This window comes from Plectropomus leopardus, chromosome 5 (assembly GCF_008729295.1).
Source record: "Plectropomus leopardus isolate mb chromosome 5, YSFRI_Pleo_2.0, whole genome shotgun sequence".
NCBI lineage: Eukaryota > Metazoa > Chordata > Actinopteri > Perciformes > Serranidae > Plectropomus > Plectropomus leopardus.
Genome location: NC_056467.1, coordinates 1,169,024 through 1,195,814, shown reverse-complemented (window position 1 = coordinate 1,195,814; position 26,791 = coordinate 1,169,024). Strand labels below are relative to the sequence as shown.

Sequence of the window (26,791 nt, the reverse complement as noted above, 5' to 3'; positions counted from 1 at the left end):
GCCACACACAGAAACTAACTCTGCATTTCCTGCCTGGGCGTGACGGTCGGCTCGCTGTTATCAGGCTGCACACGTGTTTGTTTAGGCAACTTAGGACAATGAGGTTCAGCTTTGGTCTGAAAGTCAAATCAAACAGTGCAGTCCAGGTTTTGTTTCACCCTCCGGATAGACATCAGTTCTCTTGTGCTGCATCCAGGCTCCTTTTAAACCTGAATTAAATGGTTGATTTCTTAAACAAAAAACAACATGAAAAACGGCATGAGTGACTTGGCAATAAATTTCCCACAAACTGAAAGAAATTTGCAAAAGATTACAAGACAACAACCTGAAAAGGTGCTTTGTAAAAGAGAGACAGAGAGATAATTATCTGAAAATTATCCCCCAAAAATGTGAGAGAACTGTAATTATAACTTAATATTTAAAAAAAAAAGATGTTACTTTTGATTTTCTCGTTTGTTTTAATTTTCTATTGTGTATTTGAGGTAATTTTCCTGTATGTTTTTGATAATTTTGCAAATTTTGGGCTTGTTAAACTGATCATTACCTTCTTCCCATGTTTATTTCTATTTTTTTAACAGTATAAAATTTCCCTTTTTTCAGTTTCTTATCCATTTTGCTTCACTGAAGTTTCGAGGCCAACAGAAAAGTCTTGTGTCGAGCGTTTCCATGTTTCAGTAAAACATATATTTGTACAGTCACGCTGTGTGAAATGAAAATAATGTCTTGCAGAAGGATCTGTCTCTCCCTCAGGTCCAGTATCATCGTGGGAAAGCAGCACCACCTGCAGTCGCCGGCCTGATGAAGACAAAACTGCCGTTTTTGTTGCCTCTTAATTTTTTTGAATACAGAATTATTTTATATGAATTTATGTGTCCGACTGTAGAAGCTTTGAAAATACTCTGATTGCATACATGCAATTAAATGTGAGGTATCAACACCTGAGGTTGCACCATTTTAAACGATAATGTGAACAGCTTCATTAAAAAGTAGCGTAACTATTTCTCAGAACCAAATCAGTCTTTAAAAAACTATAATCAAATAATTACTAAAGATATCCATCCCCACAACTGTGTTTCAGCATGTCTCAGAACATTTCTACAACATTGGCTTAAGTTACTTACAAGTTGCAATAATGTTTTAAAGAAAACATTTTAATCTAATGTTTAAAGAACGTTTTAAGGATGTTTATCATTTCAAATAAAATTCATTTAAAGTTAAATTCTGATAAAGACGTAACGTTTTAACTGCAATATTCTGTGGATGTTTTGTTGCTGTTGAGAGGTGACAGATCATATGGTACTCTTTTTCATAAAACGTTCCCACAACGTTGCATGAGAACAAAATTCAGACTATGTTATTGAGGACTGAGATTACAGACCCTTTTTTTAATGAAAATGTGAGAATGGTACAATGCAACCAATGCAATGTTTTAATAGCGTTTCCCAGAATGTTCTTCTTAAAGTTACAGTAACGTTCTCTAAGAACAAAAAAGTTTAAAATGTTGTTGTATTTTTATAGTAAACATTACATTTTCATTTTTAAATCATGTAATGTCAGTCCTCAATGACATAGTGTGAATTTTGCTAAAGATAAAGACGTAACGTTTTAACTGCAATATTCTGTGGATGTTTTGTTGCTGTTGAGAGGTGACAGATCATATGGTACTCTTTTTCATAAAACGTTCCCACAACGTTGCATGAGAACAAAATTCAGACTATGTTATTGATACATATTTCTTCAAATATTATTATAGTATTTATATATATATATTATTATTATATAGGCTATCACAATACCTTAGATTTTCATTTAAAAAAATGAATCCTGTAATCTCCATCCTCAGTAACATTTTCTGAATGTTGCTTTAAAAAACGTTCCTGCTTTGTTCTCATGTAACGTTGTGGGAACTTTTTTTATTTTTATTTTTTAAGATCTGTCACTTCTCAACATCACCAAAATGTTGCATTTCAAACGTTACGTTTTAGTCAGCATTTAACCTCACAGGAACTTATTTGAAATGATAAACATCCTTAAAACGTTCTTTGAACATTACATTAAAATATTTTCTTTAAAAGATTATTGTAACTTGTAGGTAATGTTAGCCAGAGTTGTGGGATCGTCCCCTGCTCGCCGGGTAAACGCGCATTTAAACGATTTAAACGTGCCGTGAAAAAATAACCTCAGATTGCAATCGTGACCCTTACGTAAATGCGCGAGGCCAACAGGTTAAATCGCCCTCAGATTAACGTAAAGGGGTCCGTGCATGCCGGTGCCTTTTACTGCATTCTCAGTTAACGCGAGACTACCGCCGACCTGTGTTCGCATGAGTATCGCGAGACTTGACCAGCTGTTTAGTCTGTTTTTTTTTTTCGACTGGTGCTGCTCGTCGGTCTACACGTGGGGAGGAGAGGCTGACTTTCCACGGGGACACACGTTTGAAAACTCACATTATCAGTATTGCTCTCATCGTGGCGGCGCCGAGGACCCTAAAATCCTGTAAGTAAAATAAATCAATAAAAACTGGAGCAGAAAGAGCGCATTTAGCCACCGAGGGGAGAGTAGCCGTCTGCATCATGTTCACACAGCGTGACTTACTTCAAATCAACTCACAGGAGGCGCAACACACGCACGGTGTGCAAAACCCCATTCATTGGCATTTTCACGCGTGTCTGCGGGCTGTCTTGTGTCCCCCGTGTCCCCGGCTGAGTGCAGTAATCCCATGTCATTGAGCCTGCACATCTTTCCCTAACTTCAGTCGGCACACTCCTGCTAGCCTCTGTCCCCGTTGTGTAACTTAGATTACCCTAATTTCTTTTCTCGTGCCTTCTCTATACACTCACCAGCAACGCGTTTCTCTAATAGCAACAAATGCGCACAGGTTGTCAGCAGTGAGAAGTTATTTGGCTGTCGTTTTTTCGTCGGGCCGGCTAGCAAAGCTAACGCGAAGGTCTGCGGCCCGTGCAGGACAGAGGCAGTCCAGGAGCGTCCTTAAACCCTGCGTCAGTGTGGGACAAGCCCTCTCTGGTGCATTTTTTGTCTCAAAGCTGAGTGATGCTTTTTGTTGTGGGCTAACGCGATGGTCGGTGGGTGAAGGGAAACTCTAAAGTGGCGTTAAAACACGAGGCTTTAGTGATGTAACCAACCTATCGTCTTTGGGACAAAAATAATGTGCGGTAAGCTGCCTTGTCATTGTACATTGCGTTTTCGGTCATGCATTGTATCCAAAACGTGCGGGGCTGAGCTGCTTGACTTCATACTTTGTGTCCTGCACTGCGGCCTCCTCCCGGCCATGCTTTATTCCCTGTAGTGTAACGTTAGCGTTAGGTCACAACCACCTCCGGTGCTGGGTTTCAGTCCCGACGGCGTTTCGCCAAACTCCGTGTAGATACCTGCCACTTTACACCTACAGTGCTGCCGGCAAACCGTTGTGCATTTTAGCAATAAACGTAAGATCTCATGTGGACGATGTATCTTGATGGATATATTCGGCTTTTAAATGAGACGCATAGCGCCTAAAACAAAGTCACAGTTTACATACATTTTTCTCATTGCTTGCTAACTTAAGTTAGTAACGTTAGCGTTAAGTCACAACCACCTCCGTTGCTGGGTTTCAGTCCCGACGGCGTAACGCCAAACTCCGTGTAGATATCTGTCACTTTACGTTGACAATGCTACCGGCAAACCGTTGTGCCTTTTAGCAATAAATAAGATCTTATGTGGATGATGAATCTTAATTGATGAATTACGTTGCGTTTAAATGAGGCACATGGCGCCACATCCGAAGTTTCAGTTTCTATACATTGTTATCATTGCTTGCTAACTGGATTTGATTCCCGACGGTGTTGCGCCAAACTCCGTGTAGATATCTGTCACTTTACATTTCCGATGCTACCCGCATAACGTTGTGCATATTATGACTGAATTTAAGTGCTCCAGTGGCTGATGAGTGTGTTCTGACAAATTCGGCTCTGAAATGATGCACATGGCGCCAAATAAAAACTTATAGTTTACATAAATTGTTCTCATTGCTTTGCTAATTTAAGTCAGTAACGGTAGCGTGAAGTCACAAGCTCCTCCGGCGCTGGGTTTAATTCCCGACAGTGTTACGCCAAACTCCGTGTAGATATCTGTCACTTCTGTCTAACAATGCTACCGACAAAACGTTGTGCATTTAAGCAATAAACGTAAAATCGCCTGTGGATGATGAACATTAACTGATGAATTCGGCGTTGAAATGAGACACATAGCGCCAAATACAAAGTTGAATTGTTCTCATTGCTTGCTAACATAAAGGTTAGCTTTAAGTCACCATCACCTCCGGTGCTGGATTTGATTCCCGACAGTGTCAGCCCAAACTCCGTGTAGATATCTGTGAGTTTACTTTTCCCAATGCTACCAGCAAACCGCCGTGCGTCGTATAACTGAATCAAAGCTATCATGTGGATGATGAGTGTTTTCTGATAAATTCGGCTCTGAATTCAGGCACCTAGCGGCACATGTGAAGTCACAGTTTCTATTAATTGCTATCATTGCTTGCTAACTTGCCGCCCACCAGTTTTTTTGTTGTTGTTTCTTACAGAGAGGTTTTGTACTATATAAGCTTGCATGTGAGAAATATTGGCGTGCAAAGGGAGACGCATTTGTGTGGATTTGAAGGAAAAGGCTTAAGTTTATATTTCGGTGTGCATAACTTCCCCAACCTCCTGCGAGGAAACGTTAAAGTAGCCGGATTCTCGGTGCAGCTTCACGTTATGCTCTGTGCGCTTGCTAGCTTACTAGCTAACTCCTTTAACCGGTATATCTTGCTGTGAAATGATCGTCAAGTTACACGACGTTATTATTTTAGACAGAAATTAACTCATTTACAAAAACGAGACGCTGGGATCATTAACTGCGAGCCGCACAGTCTCGTTTTAGCTATCATTAGCACGTAGCTAGCTGAAATGGTTTAGCATTAAGTGGCTCAAAGTTGCCGTTATGACCCTCGTGCGCATAAAACAGCCCGGTAAGTCAAGGTGTGTCATCGTGTCGTGGGGTTGTAAACATCAATATTTTAATATTCGTCATTTTTATTTTCACTTTGCTCCTGTCAGTTGAATTTAAGGATTAGCTTGTTGTTGTAGCTAGCGTTAGCGCTAACTAGTTAAAACTTGAATCTAGCAGCGTGTGCTCGTGCGTGTCTTTTGGTTTGACTGCACGCAAAATTAGATGCACGAAAACACACACACACACACACACACACACACTGTAAATGTTATGATAATTACGCTGAAACAAGGTGCACACACACTTTCCCACATATGTTGTAAAGTGTAAAAACAGGTTTTTATTCAGGTTTTCCAACAGTGTGAACGAGGTACAAACGCAGGTGTGACAGGTGCGCAGCGCTGTCTGCGGCATAACGCAGCCCCAGATAACCAGATTGCACTTTTGGGGGGAAATGCATATAGAAACATATAACAGTGAGAGTGTGTTGGTGTGAATGGCACCAGCACTGCTGTGTTTATTCTGCACGCTGTGAGCAGTTTTAAGCTCTGAAACATGTAAATAGAGCCTGACCACTCCTCTGTGTGAATGCCAAGGTCACCCTCTAAATCCTCACTTCTGAGGTCAAGAAAGCAGCAGTGAACACCAGTCAGACCTGTAAGGAGAGCTCCAGATTAGTTTGACTGCTGGGCTGCTATAGTAACCTTGTTCAAGGTGAATGTGGCGTGAGCCACCATTTCATAGGCACATTTACAGCAAACAGGCTCATCTGTGCCTTCTGCTTTAGTTCACACGTCAGCATGGAAAGATTTTAGCTCTGTGTGATTGTCAGTGGATGATATTTGATTTTTCATCGAACACTTCAGGTGAAAGGTTGAATTACAGGAGTCATTTTTAAGGAGGTTAATTCTGCAAAACCAGGTGCATAAATCTCTAGATATCTGACTAAAACTGTGTGTACGCTTGACCGGTATTGCTTTTCATGGACGATACCAAGTATTAGTAGTTAATGAGACTGATAACCGATGTGCATTTATGAAAATCTTTCGAATTTGGAATATAACAAACTCAAACACAAAACTTTGTTTAAGCGCCTTTAGCAAATTTTTAATCAAAACAGAAATTTTCAACATCATACAGTACGGTCTCCGAGCTTTATATATATATATGTGTATATATATTTATATATAAAGTCAAGTGAAAATGTAAATAAAGATAGCTCCCTGAAGTTTTACATAGTAAAAGTTCCTCCCATGCTGTCACTTTGTTTGGGTTTCTTTGGAGGGGGACGTGTACACGATGGACGGCACCAAAACAAACAAACAAACAAACAAACAAACAAACAAACATGGAGGAGCTGCAAAGTGACACTGGACTTTACTACGAAGAAAGTACTTTATTTTACTTTATACTTTAGTTTATTTAACATTATAACTGTATTTTATGTAAGAATATGTTACGACAACAGCTACTTTATTTGTAACAGTAGGTCATTTAATAATTTTGTACTTTAGTTAAGAGAAGACTTCAAAATATTCCAATAAATGTTAAATAAAATAAAATGGCGTATGGTGATGTTGCCTAAAAATATCTTTTTATTATTTTAAAGCCATATCGCCCAGCTCTAGCTGTGCGTGCGACTGATTCTGTTTTATAAATCTCAGTCATTGTGGCGCTGGGCAAACAAGCGTCATTTCCACCCCCACAGTTCACTTAAAATAGACGAAGAAACGCCTTTAAACATAAATTTGCCTCTTGACACCTTTGCTCTCCACCGGTCATTACACCTGTTGAGGAGAAATACGGTAAAGAGAGCGATATCGCCGACCGTTGCATCGCCGAGGCTCTCCAACAGTGTCACAGCAGCCGTCATTACGCACAGCTGTAGCCTCCGTACCACGAGCTCATCACATTTCTGCAAATCATTGTCGCCATGAAACCTCAATCGTCAGTATAATTATTAAATATCGGGATAATCGATGATTCGCTGTGGCGCTCGTGTGGCTCCAAATGATAGAATTATCTTAAATATCAAGATTAAATTATAAATTGTTTGACAGTTTACAGAACGCAATTTAAGATGCAGAGAAAAATAAAGCAGTCAGTGAAGTTGGCAAACAACCTTGAAATATCGTTTTCCGTCTCTCAACGTGTATTTATTCTCCCTCTTATCGTATTACCCGCAGCTCTCCGCTAAAACTGCAGCGAGGCGTGCTCATACTTTTTGTTTGTACACATCATTTATGCATTTGGCCCCTGGAGTGGAGAGCCTTAGAGCCCACACACAGGAGCCCGCTCTCAGGCCGTGCTCGTCATATTAACCATCGCAGAGCTGAACTGCTGACCTATAATCAGGGTTGTTACAGCGAACATAGTGCACATATATGTGACCCTTGGTCACGCAGATATGATCATATTCGTGGATCTCAGGGACATTTTTCTGTCCGATAAACACTCCAGCAGCTTCATTAGTCCGTTAGGTTTTGTTTTTAAGTTCCCTGCAGGACCAGAATATTTATATCCAGCATTTATGCTGTTAATGTTGCAGAATTAATGTTAGAGTAGACCGATATCGGTTATTCAGGGCTGATACACGTTATTAGTGGTTATTGAGACTATTTGGAAGCGATATGCATTTACAGTAAAAATGAAAATCTTCTGTCAATGATAATTTTATTTTACTTTTTTAAAACAATGGTGCTCATTGGCACAATGCTCTCTGATAGCTGCCTTTAATACTTCTAATATCTGAGCAGCCTTGAATGTCGGGCTGAATAATACGGCAAAATAATCTAATTGCAATATTATAAACAAATATTTTGGTTGCAATTCAGTATGAACTGTTTAGTTTTTAAGTTGCTCGTCTTCTGTACAGACATACAGGCAATAAATCCTTCTGTAGTTTAACCGGCACAATATTACTCTTTAATTTAGGCCCAGGCCAACATGTCACGATGAAATAAGATTAACAAATACCTGAAGTGATATTATATTTTGATAATTTTATTAAGCTATTGAATTAAAAAAGCCCCACAATCACATTAGAACATTGTAACTGAAAACCCTGTAAACCAGCGTTGGAAATGAACTTTTTTTGTCCACTGAAAATCTGGGGTAAAGTTTTTCAGAAATACACAAAAAGTTGACGTGTAATTTCAGTAATTTGAAATTGTCTCGCACTTTTATGCACACGTACATAACATTCGAATCCCCCGCGCGTCACGCTGATGTGTGGACGGTGTAGTCTTTCCCACCTGTTTGGGATCGAGTCTTCGTGGCTCTGCATAATTCATTCACAGCCTCGGCACATTGGTGTGTTTGCAGCCTGAATGTTGAGGAGAGTCTCTGCTGCTCGATGAATTCATGGCAGGAGTTTTTAGAAAAGTGTTTGAGAAAACGAAACCATTACCAGGATGCCAGGGAGGTTTTCAAAGGGCTTCTCGCTCTTTGAACGAAGCACACTGTTGGTCCTTTTAGGGGTCGACCCATACTGTTTTTTCAGGGCCGATAACGATTATTAGTAGTTAATGAGATCGATAACCGATATCTGGAATCTGTATGCATGTCAACACAAACTTTATTTAAATCCCTTTAGCAAATGTTTAATGAAAACTGAAACTTTCAATATCATAAAAAGCAACTTCCCTGCAACTTTGTTATAAAGTGAAATTTAAATTTTAAAAGATGGTTTTACAAAGTAAAAGTTCCTCTCCATGCTGACACTTTCTTTGCAATTTTTAATAAATTAGTTCAAAATGCCAATACCGATAATCGGAAAAAAGCCAAATTTTGGCCCCAGTGATCTGTTGACCCCCATTTTTTTGCTCAGGTACAACACATTGCTAAAGCAGCTCTCTGCTGTCACTTCATGCAGAAAGTGTGTTTCCCAGCCTGCAGACGGCCTGCAGCTGCTTACGTAGAGCAGGTGGGAGTGCCGGCAGCCACAGAGGTCAAAAGTCCGTATATATATGCGTTCGTGTGGCTGCCAGTGACAGTTGTGTGTGGAAGCATGGCAGGATACGATTGAGTCACGTCCACACCATGTGATGCAGGCAGGCTGGGCCAGGTTTGTTAAGGAAAGGCATGTGTACATGGCCTTTTTTTAACATGCACAGAGAGTCACCTCCTGTCAGGCGACGCACCAGGAATTGGCCGCGCAGACGGCTGTTGAGTGTCCTCAGTTAGGGCGGATTTCCTCAGTACAAGCTGGTCATGTTGTAACTCTGAGACCTTCAGCCCAGTCCGTGCTTTGTGTGTTTCATTCTCAGAATCGAACTCTCGCTGAATAAGACTCAGTACGTGTAAAAGCTTAAAATAAAATGTGGCACCCCTGCTGCTCACGCTGAGCTAAAAGCGGCCGAACTCGGCCTCAGACTGTTTGTAAGAAGCTGCTGGCTGGACGGACGTGAAAGACGAGTTACACAAGGGACACTCAACTGGCTTTGCTTGGGGGCCACTTTTGCAGAATGACAGGACGTTAGGGGCCGCTTGCAGCAGCCCCATACAGGTTCTTTTATTTTAGGAAATTTCTAGAATTTTAGGATGATTTCAGGGTTTTGAGACTATTCTAGGATTTTTAGGACATGTCTAGGAATTGAGGTTGTTTCTTGGATTTTAGTACATCTCCAGGATTTTAGCACATTTATAGAATTTCAGGACGTTTCTATGATTTTAGCACATTTCTTGGATTTTAGGACATTTCAAGGATTTTAGGATATTTCTGCAATGTTTTTTTTCAATCCAGGGATATATACATATTTCTAGCATTATTAATTTAAACCGCTCCAAATGAACAAATAGAAAATCAAAACGTAGCAGCAGATTTTTCAATCACGGTGGGCCACAACACATAAATATTAACCCTGCAGAAGATTTGATTGGTGATGTGGAAGCGTTTTCATACCGTCACATGTGATAAAGCATTAGTCCCTGTATATGTTGGGTGAAAGATTAACCCTTAAATCAAACAACAACAGATCCAGACCACTTCCTCCAGATTTATTCTAGTTTTTTTCAGTGTGAAATGTGTCTAAACTAACATCAGTCTGTGTTCGTCTTTCAGGTGTAGCTGTTAGTGTCCTGAGGAAATGCCGCTGAGGTTTCGTTCTGTTGTGCCCTACACGCTGCCCGGAGTCCTCGCACTGATCGGCTGGTGGTGGTACATCTCACGGAAGAAAGAGCGGCTCATCAGCCATGACAGCCCAGAGGGGCCTCCGACCGCGATGGGCCTTAGATCGTCCCCAGCAGAGGGTAGCAACGGTTTGGTGGAGAAAAGCACTGTATCCCCCACAACTGACACAGAAAGCCACAGACCTCCAGAGGTCAGTGACCAGAGAACAGAGCATGGAAATATTTCCCAGATCCACGCCCAGGACTCTGCTGCAGCACCTTCGCTGACACTACGTTCTGAAGAAGCTGCGCCTCACCTCAGCAGAATAACACAAGAGGAAGTCCAGAAAACTCTACATTCGCCGGGCAAAGAAGACGCCCTGCAGGTGCCTCTGACAGACCATAAAGACCCGGAGAAAAGCTCAACGCCTGCCCTGGAAAAAGAGCACCGTGTCAAAGCTCCAATAACCACAGAGGAGGTCATCTTGCCCTGCCAGTCTTCCAGGGTCACCAGCTCCTGCCCCACAACGACACACCTTTCTGATGCAGAGAGGCCGGAGCCAGAAGGTGAAGTTGCAAAGCACCACAGCGCCGTTAGTACACAGGATGAGGTGGCTGTTTGTGCAGTGACGCCAGCCAAAGTGTGCACGGTGATCCCATCAGAGGCCCGCTCTCTAGAGACACCCCCTTCAGCGCAGGATTTCCACATTGTAACCAGCACGCCTACCTCCCCGGCCCCAGCCTCCTCAGCCACGACCGCGACCCGAGACTCCGCCACCGCGTCGGAGACATCGCAGGACATCCAGGTACACAGCGGCCGCACAGAGGAGCAGGATCTGGAGCTTCTGGCAGCTGGACTCATAACTGAGGTCATCTCGGCAGCCACCCAGGAGGTCCTCGGTGTCACCAGCTGCCAGGTCGCAGACAACAGCCAGCCCAGCTGCAGTAGCGGCACGCCAGTGGCTAGCGGCAGACTATGCTCCCAACAGGAGCCAATCACAGCAGCACAGCAGCACCACCATCTACTGACAAGCCCCTCTCAGATCGGATATGAGTCGAGAGAGGCCGCAGAGAAACAAGAGCAAGGGATGCCCAACGGATGCTCCGCGGCTCCAGTATGGGAGCCTGTGGAGGTCAGCCACAGGGTTCATCAGACGAACCACGCACAGAAAAGCCACTGGCTAACACCATCGCACCAACCAGCACAAAGCACTCCTTTGCTAAACATGAAACTGAAAGGCGATGAAGGAGCCGCGCTGGCCGACGACTCGGCCTGCAGCACGTGCCACTCTGAGGACGGCATCAGCAACGAGGACCTGCAGAGCAGCGCGTTTGACAACCAGATGGACGCCGTCCAGGTTACAGACTTGTCAGCAAGAGAAGCCACAGAGTCTAAATCGCTGGTTGAGACCGCCACCGAGGCGTCGGTTTTGGCTGAAGAAGACTCGGTTGATGCCGTGTGTGAGATAAAGAGGCTCAACGGGATGGGCCTGAGGAACGGCGCTCATGGGACATGTGAGGTGGAGACGGACCAGTCTGGAGGTGAGCCTTCAATCTGTTGATTATTTGTATGATTGTGATGGCAGAAACACGCTGCGTGCATGAGCTGCGTGCATGAGCTGCGTGCATGAGCTGCGTGCATGAGCTGCGTGCATGAGCTGCGTAAGACGGCAACCCCGCCAAACTGCAGCGTGTTGAGCGCTCATGGCGTTCACACTGGCAGCGTTGTTTCTATGACGTTTCTGCAGAGCTGCCTGCTGCTATGAGATCTGTATTTTCACATGTATGAGCACATATTTCACTCAGTTTTGAAGTCGTGCAGCTCCTGCATTGTCAACAACACGGTTCTGTCAAAATAAAACGCCTTCTGTCAACAACTGATGGGATTCTGTCAGAGACGTTGTCAAAAGGCTTTTATTTTGAAACAAATACAAGAAAGTTCAAGTAAAATATGTATTTGTGTTTCCTCATCTCTGTGACAGATAAAGACATTGACACTGAAGTCAAAGGTGTTTTAGGGTCAATATAATAATCAAAACGCCATTTTCTATGTCTGCTGACAACCACAAGCGGCATCCGGAAAAAAACGCAGAGCCACCGTTTCTCTAGATGTGTTGCTTCTGGCACGCAGCTGAGACGCACCTGAGCAGCGCTGCTCACACAAGGGGAGTGTCAGCCTAAAAAATTCATCTGGCTGTGCTCAATCCATCAACACTATGCCGGGAACACGCTGCCTGCGTGAGCGTCGCTGAAACTGTTGGGTTTTTCTCTTGTTTTTGTTTTTTTTTCAGCGTGTTAGCAAGTCAGAGCAGCTTTGATCTACTTATTTCATAGCTGGACTGCATGGGTAAAAACATTAATAATATCATAAAAACGTCAATAAACAGAATTTAAACAGACAAAAAAAAATGAAAGCATTTATGTATGTAGCCAACTTAAATGTGGTAAAATCACAAAATCAAGGAAAATGACAAAATAAGCACAATCTCAGCAAGTCTACTCTATCAGCCGGTAGGACGCTCTGTTTCTGAGCGCCCCGGTGTAATATAGAGTCGAGTGGAGGACGGTGCAAAACGTAATGTTTTTGACACACTGCTGGTAGAAACAAGACGTGAGAAGAAAAAGAAAAATGTTGTATTATTACTAATTATTCCACTCACTGCAGGGGGTTTCTGCTTTAACAGCATGTCGCCAGCAGATTACAGAGGTTTCACAGAGACGAATGATGATAGGTGAGGTTTTTTAATGTGAAAGGATTTCTAATGTGACACATCTGCAGGAAGTGTTGTTTCATTAACAGCAGCTTAACATTTTGGTAAAGCGTGACGGGCATCACAGGAGGAAAGCTTGAATCGATTAGTGGATGAGACCAGTATCTCTTTGAAGAGAAAATAAAAGCAGAGATGAGTGGCACAACGTTAACTCTGAACATCACGTTAAAGTATGTTTCAGTGTTGAAATATGAGAAAATATTTGAGCTCAAAAGTGCTTTCCTCCCTGTAGGAGCAGTAATGTCACTGAAGGGCTTCTCGAGCTTTTTGCCAGAGCTCGACTCGCTCTTTTCCAACTCATTTAAATGAAATCAAAAGTTTCTCACCAACCTCTTTCGCCAAATCTCTCCCCTCACTGATTTGGTGTATTTTTCTTCCAGTATTTTTGGATGGATGGATTTCACAGATGGATTTCGGACTGTATAAATCAACAGTGTGTTATTTTTGACACACATGCAGCTTGTATGAACAATAAAAATCAGGGAAAGAGCAGGCGGCAGCTCACGTGATGCACTCAGCATGAGCCACGTTGTTATTTTCATCGGCACAACAGTGTTAGCGTCATGAAGTGTTTCCCAGGATTTTCACTTCTCAGAGTTTGGACAGTCAGAGGCAGGTGCTTTTAATGTAAACTGACTTGTGACAGTTAAAATCCATTTCATGTATTAGGGATTGACTTTTTTTTTCTTTAACTTTTTTTCTACACTAATGTTTGGAACAGATTTGCATTTACAAAAAAAATTAAAAAATAAAAATAAGTATAAAAAATAAATTACAAATATAAAAAATATTAAATAAAAAAACAAGGTGCCAAGTATAATAAAAAAAAAAAAAAACAAGGTGCAAAAATGGTAACAAAATTACAGGGTGCCAACAACTCAACAGTTTAGAAAAAATATATATATAAAAAAAGTTTCAAATTTGCAAAACTTGAAAATACTAACTAGCAAAATCAAATCAAAACTGAACTTTCAACATCATATACAGCAAACTCCCTGCAGCTTTTTTTAAAAAAAAATAAAAAGTAAAGATTAAAATTCTCAAAATGAGCTGTTTTGATCGGGGTCGATAGTGGGAACCATTTATTTTTCACTCTTTTTATTTATTTTTTCTTGTAAATACTTGATGAGTTGCTCAATTTTGATATAATATGTGCTTTCTTACTATTTCAAGCCATGTTTCCAGAGGCTTTAATTCTAATAATGCTTTATTTATCTTCATTTTTTTCTTATTTAACATTATAACAGTAGTTTTTGTAACTTTATATTATGGCAGTATCTACTTTTAGTTCATGAGTTTAGTTCATTGAATAATTGTGTATTTTTGTGTAGTTCACAGTAGTTTAGATTTTCAAAAGATCTTGATGTGTATTGTGATATAGCCTTAAAATATTTTAATATTATTTTAAAGCTATATTCCAGATCCCTAACTAGTCAAAAAAAAAAAAAGTGACCAGTTGGTAAGTGACGTTAAAGACGGAGTAATTTTCAGTTTCCTGCTGTCTCATAATTAAACAGATGACTTGTGTTATCAAAACAGGAGACTAATCGGAGTCATGAGTATTGCTGGTAAAGGCGATGATGATTTTGTGTTTGCGTGTCCAGGCTCTGATGTGAACAGTATGGACTCGGTGGATAGCGGCTGCACGATGGGCGCCGGGGAAAACCAGAGTAACCACGCTGCCTCCTCCAGCTCTGACCTCATCATCTGGGAGATCGAGGTGCCAAAGGTGAGAAGGGAGCTTTAGGTGATTTTTCACTTGAGAAAATGTAGCTTTTCTCCTTTACAGTCATTTTCTGGCTGCAGTGTGACAGTGCGGTGATGCTGACGGTGTGCCATAATCTTCCGGGTGAACATCACACTCCCGAATTTCTGTTCCTCATGTGCGAGCAGTTGACATAAATAGATTATTTTCACTGTAATTGGGTTACAGGGTGTGCCAAACCAAGAACTTTGCTAACCAAACCACACATCCTTTTGAACAAACACCCTAAATTCCACCGGGGTCTGTCAACATTGGTTTCGGCCACGGCACGGCCTCCAGAGCCGACCGCGGACGCTCTAGACAACGCTCGTGCGCCTCTTGAGTGTCTCAGCAGCGTCCCAAACACGACTCCCTGCTATACTTCACAGAAAATACCGGCCGGGTCTATTTTTGCCGCACAGAGCAGATTGTCCCAATCAGGAAGTCAAGCAGCACCACATCCAGTCACTTTTCAAAATAAAACGCCTTGCACAGACTTGGGATCATCTTTTATTTAACTAACGTTACATCAGCAGTATCTGCTCCCTCTGCTCCTGCTAACAGCCACTGCACATTAAATAGACAGGAAGTAGATCATAATTAAGAAAAGCACTGTGTCTTTTTTTTTTAACAAAAAACAGCATAAAAATCTTCTACATATCTATTTTTTAAAGTGTCTGAAACAGACACATTTGCAGAGGCGCAAAGTGACTTCTTTACACTTCTACAGACGACTTTGTGTAAGTTTCAGCTTTAATCAGACTTTGAATTATTTAGAAACACCAGGACGCATCGCTCCGTGTCTCATCCAGCCGCTCGCGCTGAGCTCTCGTTATATTACCAGAGGCAGATGTAATGTTTTGGGGGCCCGGGGCCACAAGCACATGAGCTTATTTTCACCATGTTGGCAGCTATAGGAGAAGTGGGCCTACTCAAAAGTTTTTAATTCCTGAGTAAAATGATCATGGTGTGATATAAAGCCGCGTGTTGTTGCAGACGTTAATGCTATCGGCACGCTGTGTGAAGGGTTTTAAGACGTCTGACTTTGGCAGCTGCTGGTAGAAATATCAGAGCGGACGCTTGCAGACATCACAAACAAACCTAACGTAGTCTGTATAGGTCAGTGTAGTTTTCCCTTCTTATTTTATAACAGTCACCAGTTAATGATTTACAGTGTAGGGGGGCCAACATGTCCAAGTCCAACAGCCAAGGGCAACTTTACCCTCCATCACCTGGACCTGTTCAGCTTAAAATGGCTACTTCAGCAGCTGACTTCACCATGATTAAAGTATTATAACGGCATTATTTATTATTATTTATTTACGTTATCTGGCTAGTTGACCTCTCTAAAAGTTGAAGTCAGACTCAGGACTTTAATGCTTTGAAGAGAGACCAGAGATTTTCACAGTAAGAGTCAGCATCTACAAAGACGCCTTGTATAAGTCGGGCAGTGTGATATGGCTTTAAAATAATGTTGTAATATTTAAAGGCTAAATCGTGATATACAGTGTATATCTCGGTATTTTTAAATGTCCCTTAAACTAATGTTAACTACTAAAATTGAATAAAAGCATTGAACTGCAATTAGTCAAGTTAGATAAAGTAGCAACTGTCATATAATAAAGTTAAATAAGTTATAATAACATTTGAAAAAATTCGGTTATAAGGAAGTTAAATGAAATTCTAAAAAAAGTTTTATAATGAAATAAATCAAAATGGGACCCATGGTGCTGACATAAGTGGGAAAAAAAACAGGCAGAATAAAACCCATAAAAAAATCAAAATAAAGAATGAATGAATAAATAAAAACAATGACAATAGGAATAACAATAAAAAAAAAATTAAAATAAAAATACTGTAAATAAATGAAAGGGTAACACCGCAAAGTACAATAATAGATAAATATTAAAATATAAAAATAATAAATGTTACAGGGATTGGTAAAACTGTAAAAAGACTAAAATATGAATAAACAGTCAGTGAAGTCAAAATATAAATTAAGTTAGATTAAAAGCCAAACTAAAAAGGAAGGTTTTGCTTTTAAAAATATCAACCAACACGTGTTGAATTTTGCACTTTGCACACAGATAAGACACTTTGCACAAAGCACTTTGTGCCGCACAGTTTCCATTTCTACTTTTCCTGCACTTTTGTCCTCTGTGTGAATCATTGTATTGTCTTTATTTCTGTTCTCTGCATATTTACATTTGTATTTTGTACATGTGTTCATTTTATTCGGTGCCCCTTTTAAATAAACATTAAATAAATTAAATAAATAAACTGTCCTGACGTGTGTTTTCTCTCCGTCTTCCTCTGCCAGCATCTTGTAGGACGGTTAATAGGGAAACAGGGACGATACGTGAGTTTCCTGAAGCAGAACTCCGGCGCAAAGATCTACATCTCCACGCTGCCTTACACACAGGAGTTCCAGATCTGTCACATAGAGGGTGAGTCCGAACCACGACGTTTGACGAAATTCAGATTCTTACTGATGATGAGAAAAATCTCTGAGGATTTCAGAGAAACTAAAAAATTCCACTTTTTTTATTATTGTGAATTGCAGCGAAGAACAAAACAAGTGAAAACAAGCACAACAACATACGAAGTCAAGAGAGACGAACACACACACACACACACACACACACAGTGAAACTAAAGACGGCGAAAAAAATACAATAAATAACAAAAAGACAGCGCAGGCTTTAACTGATGGGTGTGGGAAATGTGTGTGTGTGTGTGTGTGTGTATATGTGTGTGTGTGTATATGTATGTATATATATATATATATATATATATATATATATATATATATGAGGAGTGTCTGCACACGACTGTACATATACCACATTAATAAGGTTTTATACATAAATAATTGTGTAATCATTGGAAAAGAAAGGAGAAAAGAAAAGCAAATAAAATAAAATAAATCATCAGTGCATATATATATATATATATATATATATATATATATATATAATTCAAAAAAACGACAACAAATAAATCTGTTTCTGTGAGGTGTAGGAGTGTGTTAAATCAAAGTATTTCGAACCTCGCTGAAAACGTTGACGTGTGTTTTTGTCTCCAGGTACGCAGCAGCAGGTGGACAAAGCTCTGTCCCTGATTGGGAAGAAGTTTAAAGATCTGGACCTGACCAACCTGTACGCTCCTCCGCCGCCACCGCTCACGTTACCGTCGCTTCCCATGACCTCCTGGGTGAGTGGGCCTCTCAGCACATTTTCAGCTGCTACAGTGTATTTCCAGACTAACACGTTTACACTGAAGCCTGAACGAGATGTTACAGAAACGTTTGTGCATCCTGGTCCAGTTGAAGGTTTTCAGATACCTGATTCTGTCTGAAGGTTCGGGATTTTTCACTCAGAGGCAGTTTTCAGTCAGAAGTTTGTGTTTTTTGATGATCTTTCTATAGAGTTTTTAAACATTTTTTTTTTTTTTTATTGTCTTCATTTCAATCCAACTGCCTGAAAAGAATCAAATGTTTGATTTAAAAGTATTAGTAATGAGTATCAGTAAGATTATAATAATGGTACTACTACTCTCACCAATACTGCTTGTCGATACTCTTTACAGTAGTTTTAACGGTTCTTAACGGGGGTTTTTTTAGTAAAGAGACAGGAAAAAAAACTGAAAACAGAATTAACATTATTAACTTAACTTTATATATATATATGAAAAGATAATCCAATTTGTTTTACTTTGTTGTAAGATTACAACAAACACATAAGTCTTCCCTCCCATGCTTCACTCTACTTCAAAATACTTAAACCTTAAAATTACATAATACAAAGCTACGAGGTGATGTGACGTTACTTTTATTACTTCTGCAAAAGAGGTCATGTTTTTGATTCGTTTTGGTTCGTTTTCGCCTGATTTTCATTTTGAATTGGTGGAAGTTGTGTCTCATGGATCACGAAGGAAACCATCAAATTTAGGAGCAGATCTGAATCACATGGCAGATACACAAATGATGTTTCATTTTCATGAATGTAGTGAGAGAGGGCATCGAGCCTCGGCAGAATAAACGCCGTACGTCTTAAATACCAGCAGATGGCGGTAAAGTTCAGCCGCTGGTGTCGTTCGTCCTGTGGAGCTCAAACTGCAGACAGACGTTTCATCAAAGCATTCATGTCTTTTCACAGAAATAATAGTACTAATAATAGAGTTAAACACAATCGAGACGGAATAAAAGAATGCATTAAAAAGTAAATTAAAAGACGTTGTTTTTGTTTAGTATTTTTTTTTGTTTTGTTTAATTTTAATTTTGTCTGGCTTCAGCTCGGGCGTTATCATTCGTCTCTTTTAGTTACTTTGTCTCTGGAAAAAAAACAAAAAAAAACACTTCCTTTTTTACTTTGTCAAAGCATTTTGTAAACTCTGTTTTTAAAGGTGCTAAATTAATATTATTATTATTTATAATCGGAGCGATTGTAATCCCGCCATGATTATAAGAACGCTTTTCCTCCGGCTAAAGCGTTGCTATGGTAATGTAAATACAAACATGACGAGCTAACGTCTGTTCCTCACATCCAAATGTGAGTCGTCTGCCATAAACTCCACCAGAGAAATTAAGGTAAAAAATTATCTTTCTTATTGTTTTGAAGTGCGGCTTCAGCTGAAGTGAATGCAGCCTGAAACATGGAGGACTCACAGGTCCTCTGGTGTCCTCTGTCCTCTGTCCTCTCAGCTCCTGCTGCCCAGCGGAGTGACGGTTGAAGTGATCGTGGTGAACATCGTGTCGGCCGGTCACGTCTTCGTCCAGCAGCACACCCACCCGACCTACCACGCCCTGCGGAGCCTCGACCAGCAGATGTTCCTCTGCTACTCCCAGCCGGGCACCCCCGCCCTGCCCTCGCCAGCCGAAGGTAACCTCGAGTCGCTGCGCAGACAAATGTTTCTGCAGTTTTAGTCATTTTTAATCCACAGGAAGCTAAAATCTTCAACAACCATAAAAAAACCAGCCGCATTAAAAGACGGACAAAGCAACAAAAACGCCCTTTTCCCAAAACTGCCTGAACCGGCGTGGACATGTCCGACAGCCCACTCCAACGTGGACATGTCCAACAGCCTATTCAAGTGCGCAGACATGTCCTACAGCCCGCTCCAGCGCAAGGACATGTCCAACAGCCTGCTCCAGCGCAAGGACATGTCCAACAGCCTGCTCCAGCGCGCAAGGACATGTCCTACAGCCCGCTCCAGCGCAAGGACATGTCCAACAGCCCGCTCCAGCGCACGGACATGTCCACAGCCCACTCCAGCGCACGGACATGTCCTACAGTCACTGGATAAAAGTGTTGAACCATCATGTAAAAGGGAGTCAAAGGGAACCTTTAAGCTTGACAGAAATAGTGATCTGATCTTTATCGTCAATATTGACTGTGATCAAAAAAAGATCGTGATAAGACTTTTTTCCGTATCACCCAGTCCTACCGTGACCTCATAAAACCTTAAAACTTCATCTTCGACCCTAGCTAAGATGTCTCCGTTTTTCTGCAAATCCGGATCTATTTTTCCAGAATCTGAGGATCACTCGAGCAGCTCTGACAACATTTATCGCAACATCGTTGTTTTTGGATACATTTGGGGATTCTGATCTGTCCTCCATCAGGCACAGCCTCGGTGATCTAATTACCGCTGGACCCTAAAGTTTCCCTACGTGATCCACAACTTTTTTCCAAAATGGGTTAACAAGTTGTTAACATGCTATTCCTTTCTGACGTGTGTGTGTGTGTGTGTGTGTGTGTGTGTGTGTGTGTGTGTGTGTGTGTGTGTGTGTGTGTGTGTGTGTGTGTGTGTGTGTGTGTGTGTGTGTGTGTGTGTGTGTTTCAGTTGGTGTGATATGTGCAGCTCCGGCGGTGGAAAGGAGCGTGGTGGAGAGCTCAGGTCATCACCTTCTACAAAGAAACCAGTGAAGTGGAGATCAGATATGTGGACTACGGCGGCTACGACAGAGTGAAGATCGACTCACTACGGCAAATAAGGCGAGTGTCGCACTGTCAAGTAAACTGCTGCTGCAACTTACGATTATTTTGAAAATCGATTAATGGGTTGATGTTTTTTTAAATTAATCAATTTTAAAAACTAAAAATAGAAATAAATAATAAATAAGCTTTTTTTTCTCCATCACTTTGTTCAAAATCAGATTATCACTGATAACAGTGCAGAAAGTGCATGAACATCCCTGAGCGGTCAAAATAATATTAAATTATAAAAAATAACTGCAACATCAGATCTGAAACAATTCAAAAACTCGATATTGACAGCTTTTACGACACAGTTACGTTTCCTTACTTCAAATTGAACATACGTGTTTTTTAGTCGACTTACACCGCCGTTGAGCTTTCATCCTCCTCACTTTGGATTTCGTTTTAGAAGCTGCATCATAACCGATGTACTCGCGTGATATTGCCGTCTCACTTTTGCAAACAGGGCAAAGATTTAGTAAATAATGGCGACAAACGGCAGACAAGAGTGAAGGTAGAATAAAGCAGGAAATTTTGGGGATGAGACATATTAGATAAATACTGTAACAAAAAGGCAGTACACACAGAACAATGATAATAATACTATTAACAGCAATAATAAGCAGGCTCAGGCCCAATTAAAAACATAAATAAATAAAATAAATTAGGGGCTAAAATTAAAAAAACAAAATAAAAATTAAAATAAATACATAAAATTAAAAGATGAGTTAATACACATAAAAAAATAAACTAAAAAGAAGAATTAAAAGATATATTAAATGTTTGTTTGCTACATTTTATACGTAACCTTTAACAGATTGCTCCTTTTTTGTTTTCCAGGTCTGATTTTGTAACACTACCGTTTCAAGGTGCTGAAGTGCTGCTCGACAACATCGCTCCTCTCCCAGGTACATCGCTGTTTGTGTTTGCACGTCGTTTTAAAACGCACAGGAAACGCTCGGCGTTCGGGATGGATGTAAAATGAATCCCGCTTTTTTTTTTTTAGTGTTTGTTCCTTTGATGACGGCTTCGTTTGCTTTCGTTTAAATGAGTCCTCGAAGCTGGAATTTGTTCTGACACGTTTAAAATGTTCATCAGGAGAGGATCGTTTTTCGCCGGAGGCCACGTCAGCGCTGGAGGAGATGACCAGAGGAGTGGCGCTGCTCGCACAGGTCGGTTAACCCCTTCCTCACTAAATTAACTGCAGAGTGACAGTCAGCTGTAACTGACGGACATCTGTCTCTCTGTCTGTCTCTCTGTCTGTCTCTCTGTCTCTCTGTCTGTCTCTCTGTCTGTCTCTCTGTCTGTCTGTCTGTCTCTCTGTCTCTCTGTCTGTCTGTCTGTCTGTCTCTGTCTGTCTCTCTGTCTCTCTCTCTGTCTGTCTCTCTGTCTGTCTGTCTGTCTCTCTGTCTGTCTGTCTGTCTCTCTGTCTCTCTGAAAAGGTCTCAAACTACGACAACAACACGGGCCTCCCGCTGGTCCACCTGTGGAACATGGTCGGAGAAGAGGTACGACGCTCACACACACACACCTGCTTTACAAATGACCCTCATAATACAGCGCTCTGTACCGTACGGGAGAAATATTGTTTTTCATGACGTCTGTAGGCTCGTAAAAAGCTTGAACACTTTCCCCGCCATATTATTATTATTATTATTATTATTATTATTATTATTGTTATTGTTATTGTTATTGTTGTTGTTATTGTTGTTGTTGTTGTTATTATTATTATTATGAAGTGGCCAGCAGTTTCCGTCATAATTACAAATCTTTCAAGACCCCCAGAATATTTTCTGTTTTGAATATATAAACAAATACATCAAAATAAAGAACAGATCTGTTTTCATACACTTCAAAACATTTTGCACATGTACATCTGAATTTGAGCATTTTCATCTTAAAAAAAAAAAACAAACATTTTTGGCAAAAAGCTGAGATTTTTTTTTTTAAGATTATTTTGGGCTTTTAGCCATTTTTTAGACAGTTAAAGTGTAAAAGGGAGAGACCGACATCAGGCCTAATCATAAACATCAAATATTTATTAATTATCAGAATTTTAACCTTTGAAATGCCAGGATTTTGTCATGGTGCCCCCATCTTTTTAGGTGAAAAAAAAAAATACATTATATTCAGTTCACTACATGCTAAGTAGATTTTTTAAATTATAGCCTGGGATATATCAGTGATTAGCAGCAACATTGATTTTATACTTATATTATTATATTATTTTTTTGAAGTGTCAAATACTCCGTCACACAGCTCTGCACACAGAATGCACTTTTCAAAATCAAGCTTTAAAAAATATTATGCATCAATATTGATTTTCTACTGTTATTGAATTTACTTTTTCATAAATATCATATCATGAATATCATTTCTTTTTGTGCTTTTTACTTCTTTTTTTTCTGTTTTTGCTTAAGGTAGTTTTCTCATAACTTTTTAGTAATTTCTTGCAGATTGTCGTCTGATTTCACGTTAAATTACACCTTTTGAATGAAATCAAGCGATGTGCTCAGGTTTCAAAGGGTTAAAAGGGAACTTTGGTATTTTTTTCTGAACCCTATTTTGTTTTTCGTCAAAATGACTTGTGGGAGAAACAGTTTTTTAAAGTTGGTCCAGGATTGAAAGAGTGCTGCAGCAGGCAGATGCAAAATTACTTTCTTTTTATTAAAAAAAAATAATAATAAACTTTATTTGTATAGCACCTTTCATATAAGAAATGCAGTCCAATGTGCTTTCCAATAAATAAATTACATGCACCAATCAAAAGACAAAATAAAACCTGCATGCAAAAATAAAATAAGATCAGGAAAGAAAAGATGCAAATAATGAATCTTCACATCGATAAAACGAGTAAAAGTGAGATAAAATACAAATAAAAACTAAATGCACAGAATGCATAACAAAAGATGGAAAATAAAATAATAAAATACAACCCACTGACGTTATTAATGAAAATAAGATAAAAATAGAGTCTATGAAATTAGATTTGAATTCTTATTGATGTGGATGTTTGTCTTCTTGTTTCAGGTGATTTCGGTGAACCGTACGCTGGCAGAGAGGGGTCTGGGCGTTTGGGTGGATGGATTTTGAACTCCGAACACGCTCTGACCCCCCCACCCCCCCGCCCCTCCCTCCAGTCCCTTATTCTCATGTGATCAGCAGTCTGGGACCCAGATCAAGCTGGACTCCCAGTCCCACCCGACACCCGACACCCAACACACCACTGGATTGAAGAAGATTGTTTTTCCTTTTGTTTTTTTGAGTGTTTTTTTTTCGTTTGCCCCGCCCCCTCGTTCCTTTGAAAAGAAATTAAAAATTGTTTGCAGGCATAATCTACAAGAACAGCACTGCTTCAAAATAAGACAACCTCCCCCTCGCGTTCTTGTACACAGAAATAACTTAAAGAAGGAAAGGAAGAGGTACTTGTAAAAAAAAAAAAAATAATAATGATAATAATTTTTTAAAATCTATATTGTAACTAAATAAAGGTTCAACCAGTATTTTTTTCCCTCCCCATCCTACCTTAATTTTTGCTCTGGGCCTTTGCTCACTGACTGGATCATCATGCTGTGTGGACGGACAAACACCTCCATCAGACTGTGGACTCGTCAGCGGTCTCGAGTTTCGTCGACGCCTCGTGATAGTCGTCTGTAGGTCGCTGCTGTCAGAGTCGTTCAGCAGATTTTTGGGAGCTCTCGTCTGGAGAGATGGGTGCAAACGCGGCAAAGACCAGAGGGTGGTCCCCGGTGGAGCACCGAGCACCCGGCCGGTCTGCCGGCACTCGAGAGACGCGGACCTCTCCGTGGGTCCACGTCCAGACCTGCTGCACCTCCAGCCAGGACGGAGGAGCGAGCTGGTCGTCTTCGCTCCACCTTTTCTCCGCCAGCTAGCACTGCGTTTCAGAGGAGACTGAAACCCCAACTGACCAGACACAATGCAGTTTAACAGCTTTTCAAACTGGACAAAGTTGGGCAACATTTCTCTAACTCAATAATTCAAGACGAATTTTTCTGCCAGCGAGGCCACATACGGTTGATGGTGCGCATCATCACGTAGGGACTGTTTGTAATCCTCAAATTACATCTGTTCTGTTTTTAAAGACTGACAACTGTAAAGATCCACTTCATGATACACCTCGAATCTCCCAATTTAGTGTCCCTGAAGTCCCCAAAGATGTTTTTTCCATTATTCTACACACTAAATATTCCCTCTGCTTTCAGGATAAAACTTCGAGAATTTGGGAACTCCCTAAAAATGTTTGCGATTTAAGCGTACCATTTCATGTTGGTCAAGTGACTGAATTTCTAAAGAATTTAACACCCCAAATTTATAAATTGAGTGTCCCCAAAGTCCCCAAAGATGGTTTTTCCCCCAATTTTCTGCACACTCGATATTCCTCCTGCTTCAGACGAAAAAATTTGAGACTTTGGCAAAAAATGTTGCATTTTAACCGTACCAAAGCAGCCGGTGTGCATTGTTAAATCTTTCGAAACTCTTGGTAACAAATGGTTAAAAATGTTGATCTGAAGGGAAATGAAGCTGATAGAAATCTGTCCTGACTAGTTTCAATCGATTTAGCGTCAAATAATATTTCATGTTGGTCCAATCACTGAATTTCTAAATATCTACTCCGGTTACATGATACCACCTCAAATCTCCAAATTTAGTGTCCCCAAAGATTATTATCTTTTCAATATTTTGCACACTGTATATTTCTTCTGCTTTCAGGATAAAATTTCTAGTCTTTGGGAATTAATTTATTAATTAATGAATTTTTTTACCATACCATTTCATTTTGATCAAATGACCAACTTTCTGAAGATCCACTCCAGTTTTATGATACCACCTCAAATCTCCAAATTTAGCGTCCCTAAAGTCCCCAAAGATGATTTTTTTTTCAATATTTTGCGCACAATATATTTCTTCTGCCTTCAAGATAAAAATTCTAGTCTTTGGGAATTACTGAAACATTTTGTAATCTAACCGTACCATAGCGATGTGTGTGCATTGTTAAATCTATCAGATCTCTTTGTGGTAGTTAAACATTTAAATCTGAAGGGAAGCGAAGCTGCTGGGAGTCTGTGTTGACTAGTTTCCATTGATTTAACTTTCATATTTCATGTTGGTCACATTACTGAATGTCTCATGGGTGACGTGCGTTAATTATTCCAAAGATCGAAGCGTTTTCACTGTAATGCACTGTTTGTAGTTTCAGTATAGGCAGAGTGCTGCCAAACTCACACTGACATGAAGAAGAAACACTACACAAGATTTGGGTTTTTTTGCTGCTTTTCAGACTGTTGACGTAATATTAACGGATGTAAATCCAGTTAGTGTCGTTAGTGCGGACGGTAAAGCAGCCTGAGCCGGAGCGGGGCCTTGTTCTTCACATGTGGATGAGATGTTTTGACAAACGCCCGAATCTTCACTTCTCCGAAGCTGTCGCAGCAACAACCCAAATTTAAGAAATGTTGCCTTAGATTTCAGGGGCCGGCATCAACAAACAAGCTGAGCATAAAGTCGGCGGTGATTCTGGATATTTGGTGTGTTACAGACAGACTGTGGAGTCCATGTAGGCAGATTTGGAAAATGAGGCATCAAAAGAAATGTACATAATATGAAGATAACGTGAACAAACTACAATATAATTCAAATATAGGAAATCAGGTTGAGGCTGCATCACGAGGAGGAAATCTTATTAAATGTGTGGTTTTTAATGTGTAGAGTAAATATTTTGCTTTCTCCCAAAATGTACAAAAGTCAGATATGTGGTGCACATGAAAAGTTAAAAGTAATGTCAGGCGGTAGACCTCAGCAGTGTGTAATATTTCATACCCTCCTGAAATTTCACCGGATTCACCGTATACTGAACATGATGGTATAAGCATCCGATGGCTAATGCGCTACTAAATTTCAGCTTTTCGAAACGTAAAAAGAAAAGTAATATTTTCCATATTAAACAGAGAAATACAACTGTACACCTTTATAATTCAGCCTTTTCTGAGACTGACAAAACCTAATCGCCTTACTTACTCAACATGAAACACACTTAAAACTCGACAAATAAAATAAAACTCACCCAAACTGTCTTGGTTACTGTTGCCAGTAATCTGGTTAGTAAGTCCACTCTTCCAACAATCTCCAGCTCCGGTTTGATCCATTTAAATCCCAGATTCACGGAGTTCGAAGTGAAAAAACAT

At 40.3% G+C, this 26,791-nt stretch overlaps 1 protein-coding gene across 1 annotated transcript; it reads left to right on the top strand.

The window, feature by feature from the left end:
- The first annotated feature begins 2,387 nt into the window (after positions 1–2,387).
- Positions 2,388–26,675, top strand: akap1b (A kinase (PRKA) anchor protein 1b). Its single transcript, XM_042486372.1, is given in 12 exon segments — positions 2,388–2,496; positions 10,049–11,637; positions 14,471–14,595; positions 16,931–17,057; positions 17,696–17,823; positions 19,313–19,490; positions 20,455–20,486; positions 20,488–20,606; positions 21,429–21,496; positions 21,687–21,760; positions 22,031–22,096; positions 23,619–26,675. Coding segments are annotated over 11 exon segments (2,544 nt in total). The 5' UTR covers positions 2,388–2,496; positions 10,049–10,073; the 3' UTR covers positions 23,682–26,675.
- Positions 26,676–26,791: the final 116 nt, after the last annotated feature.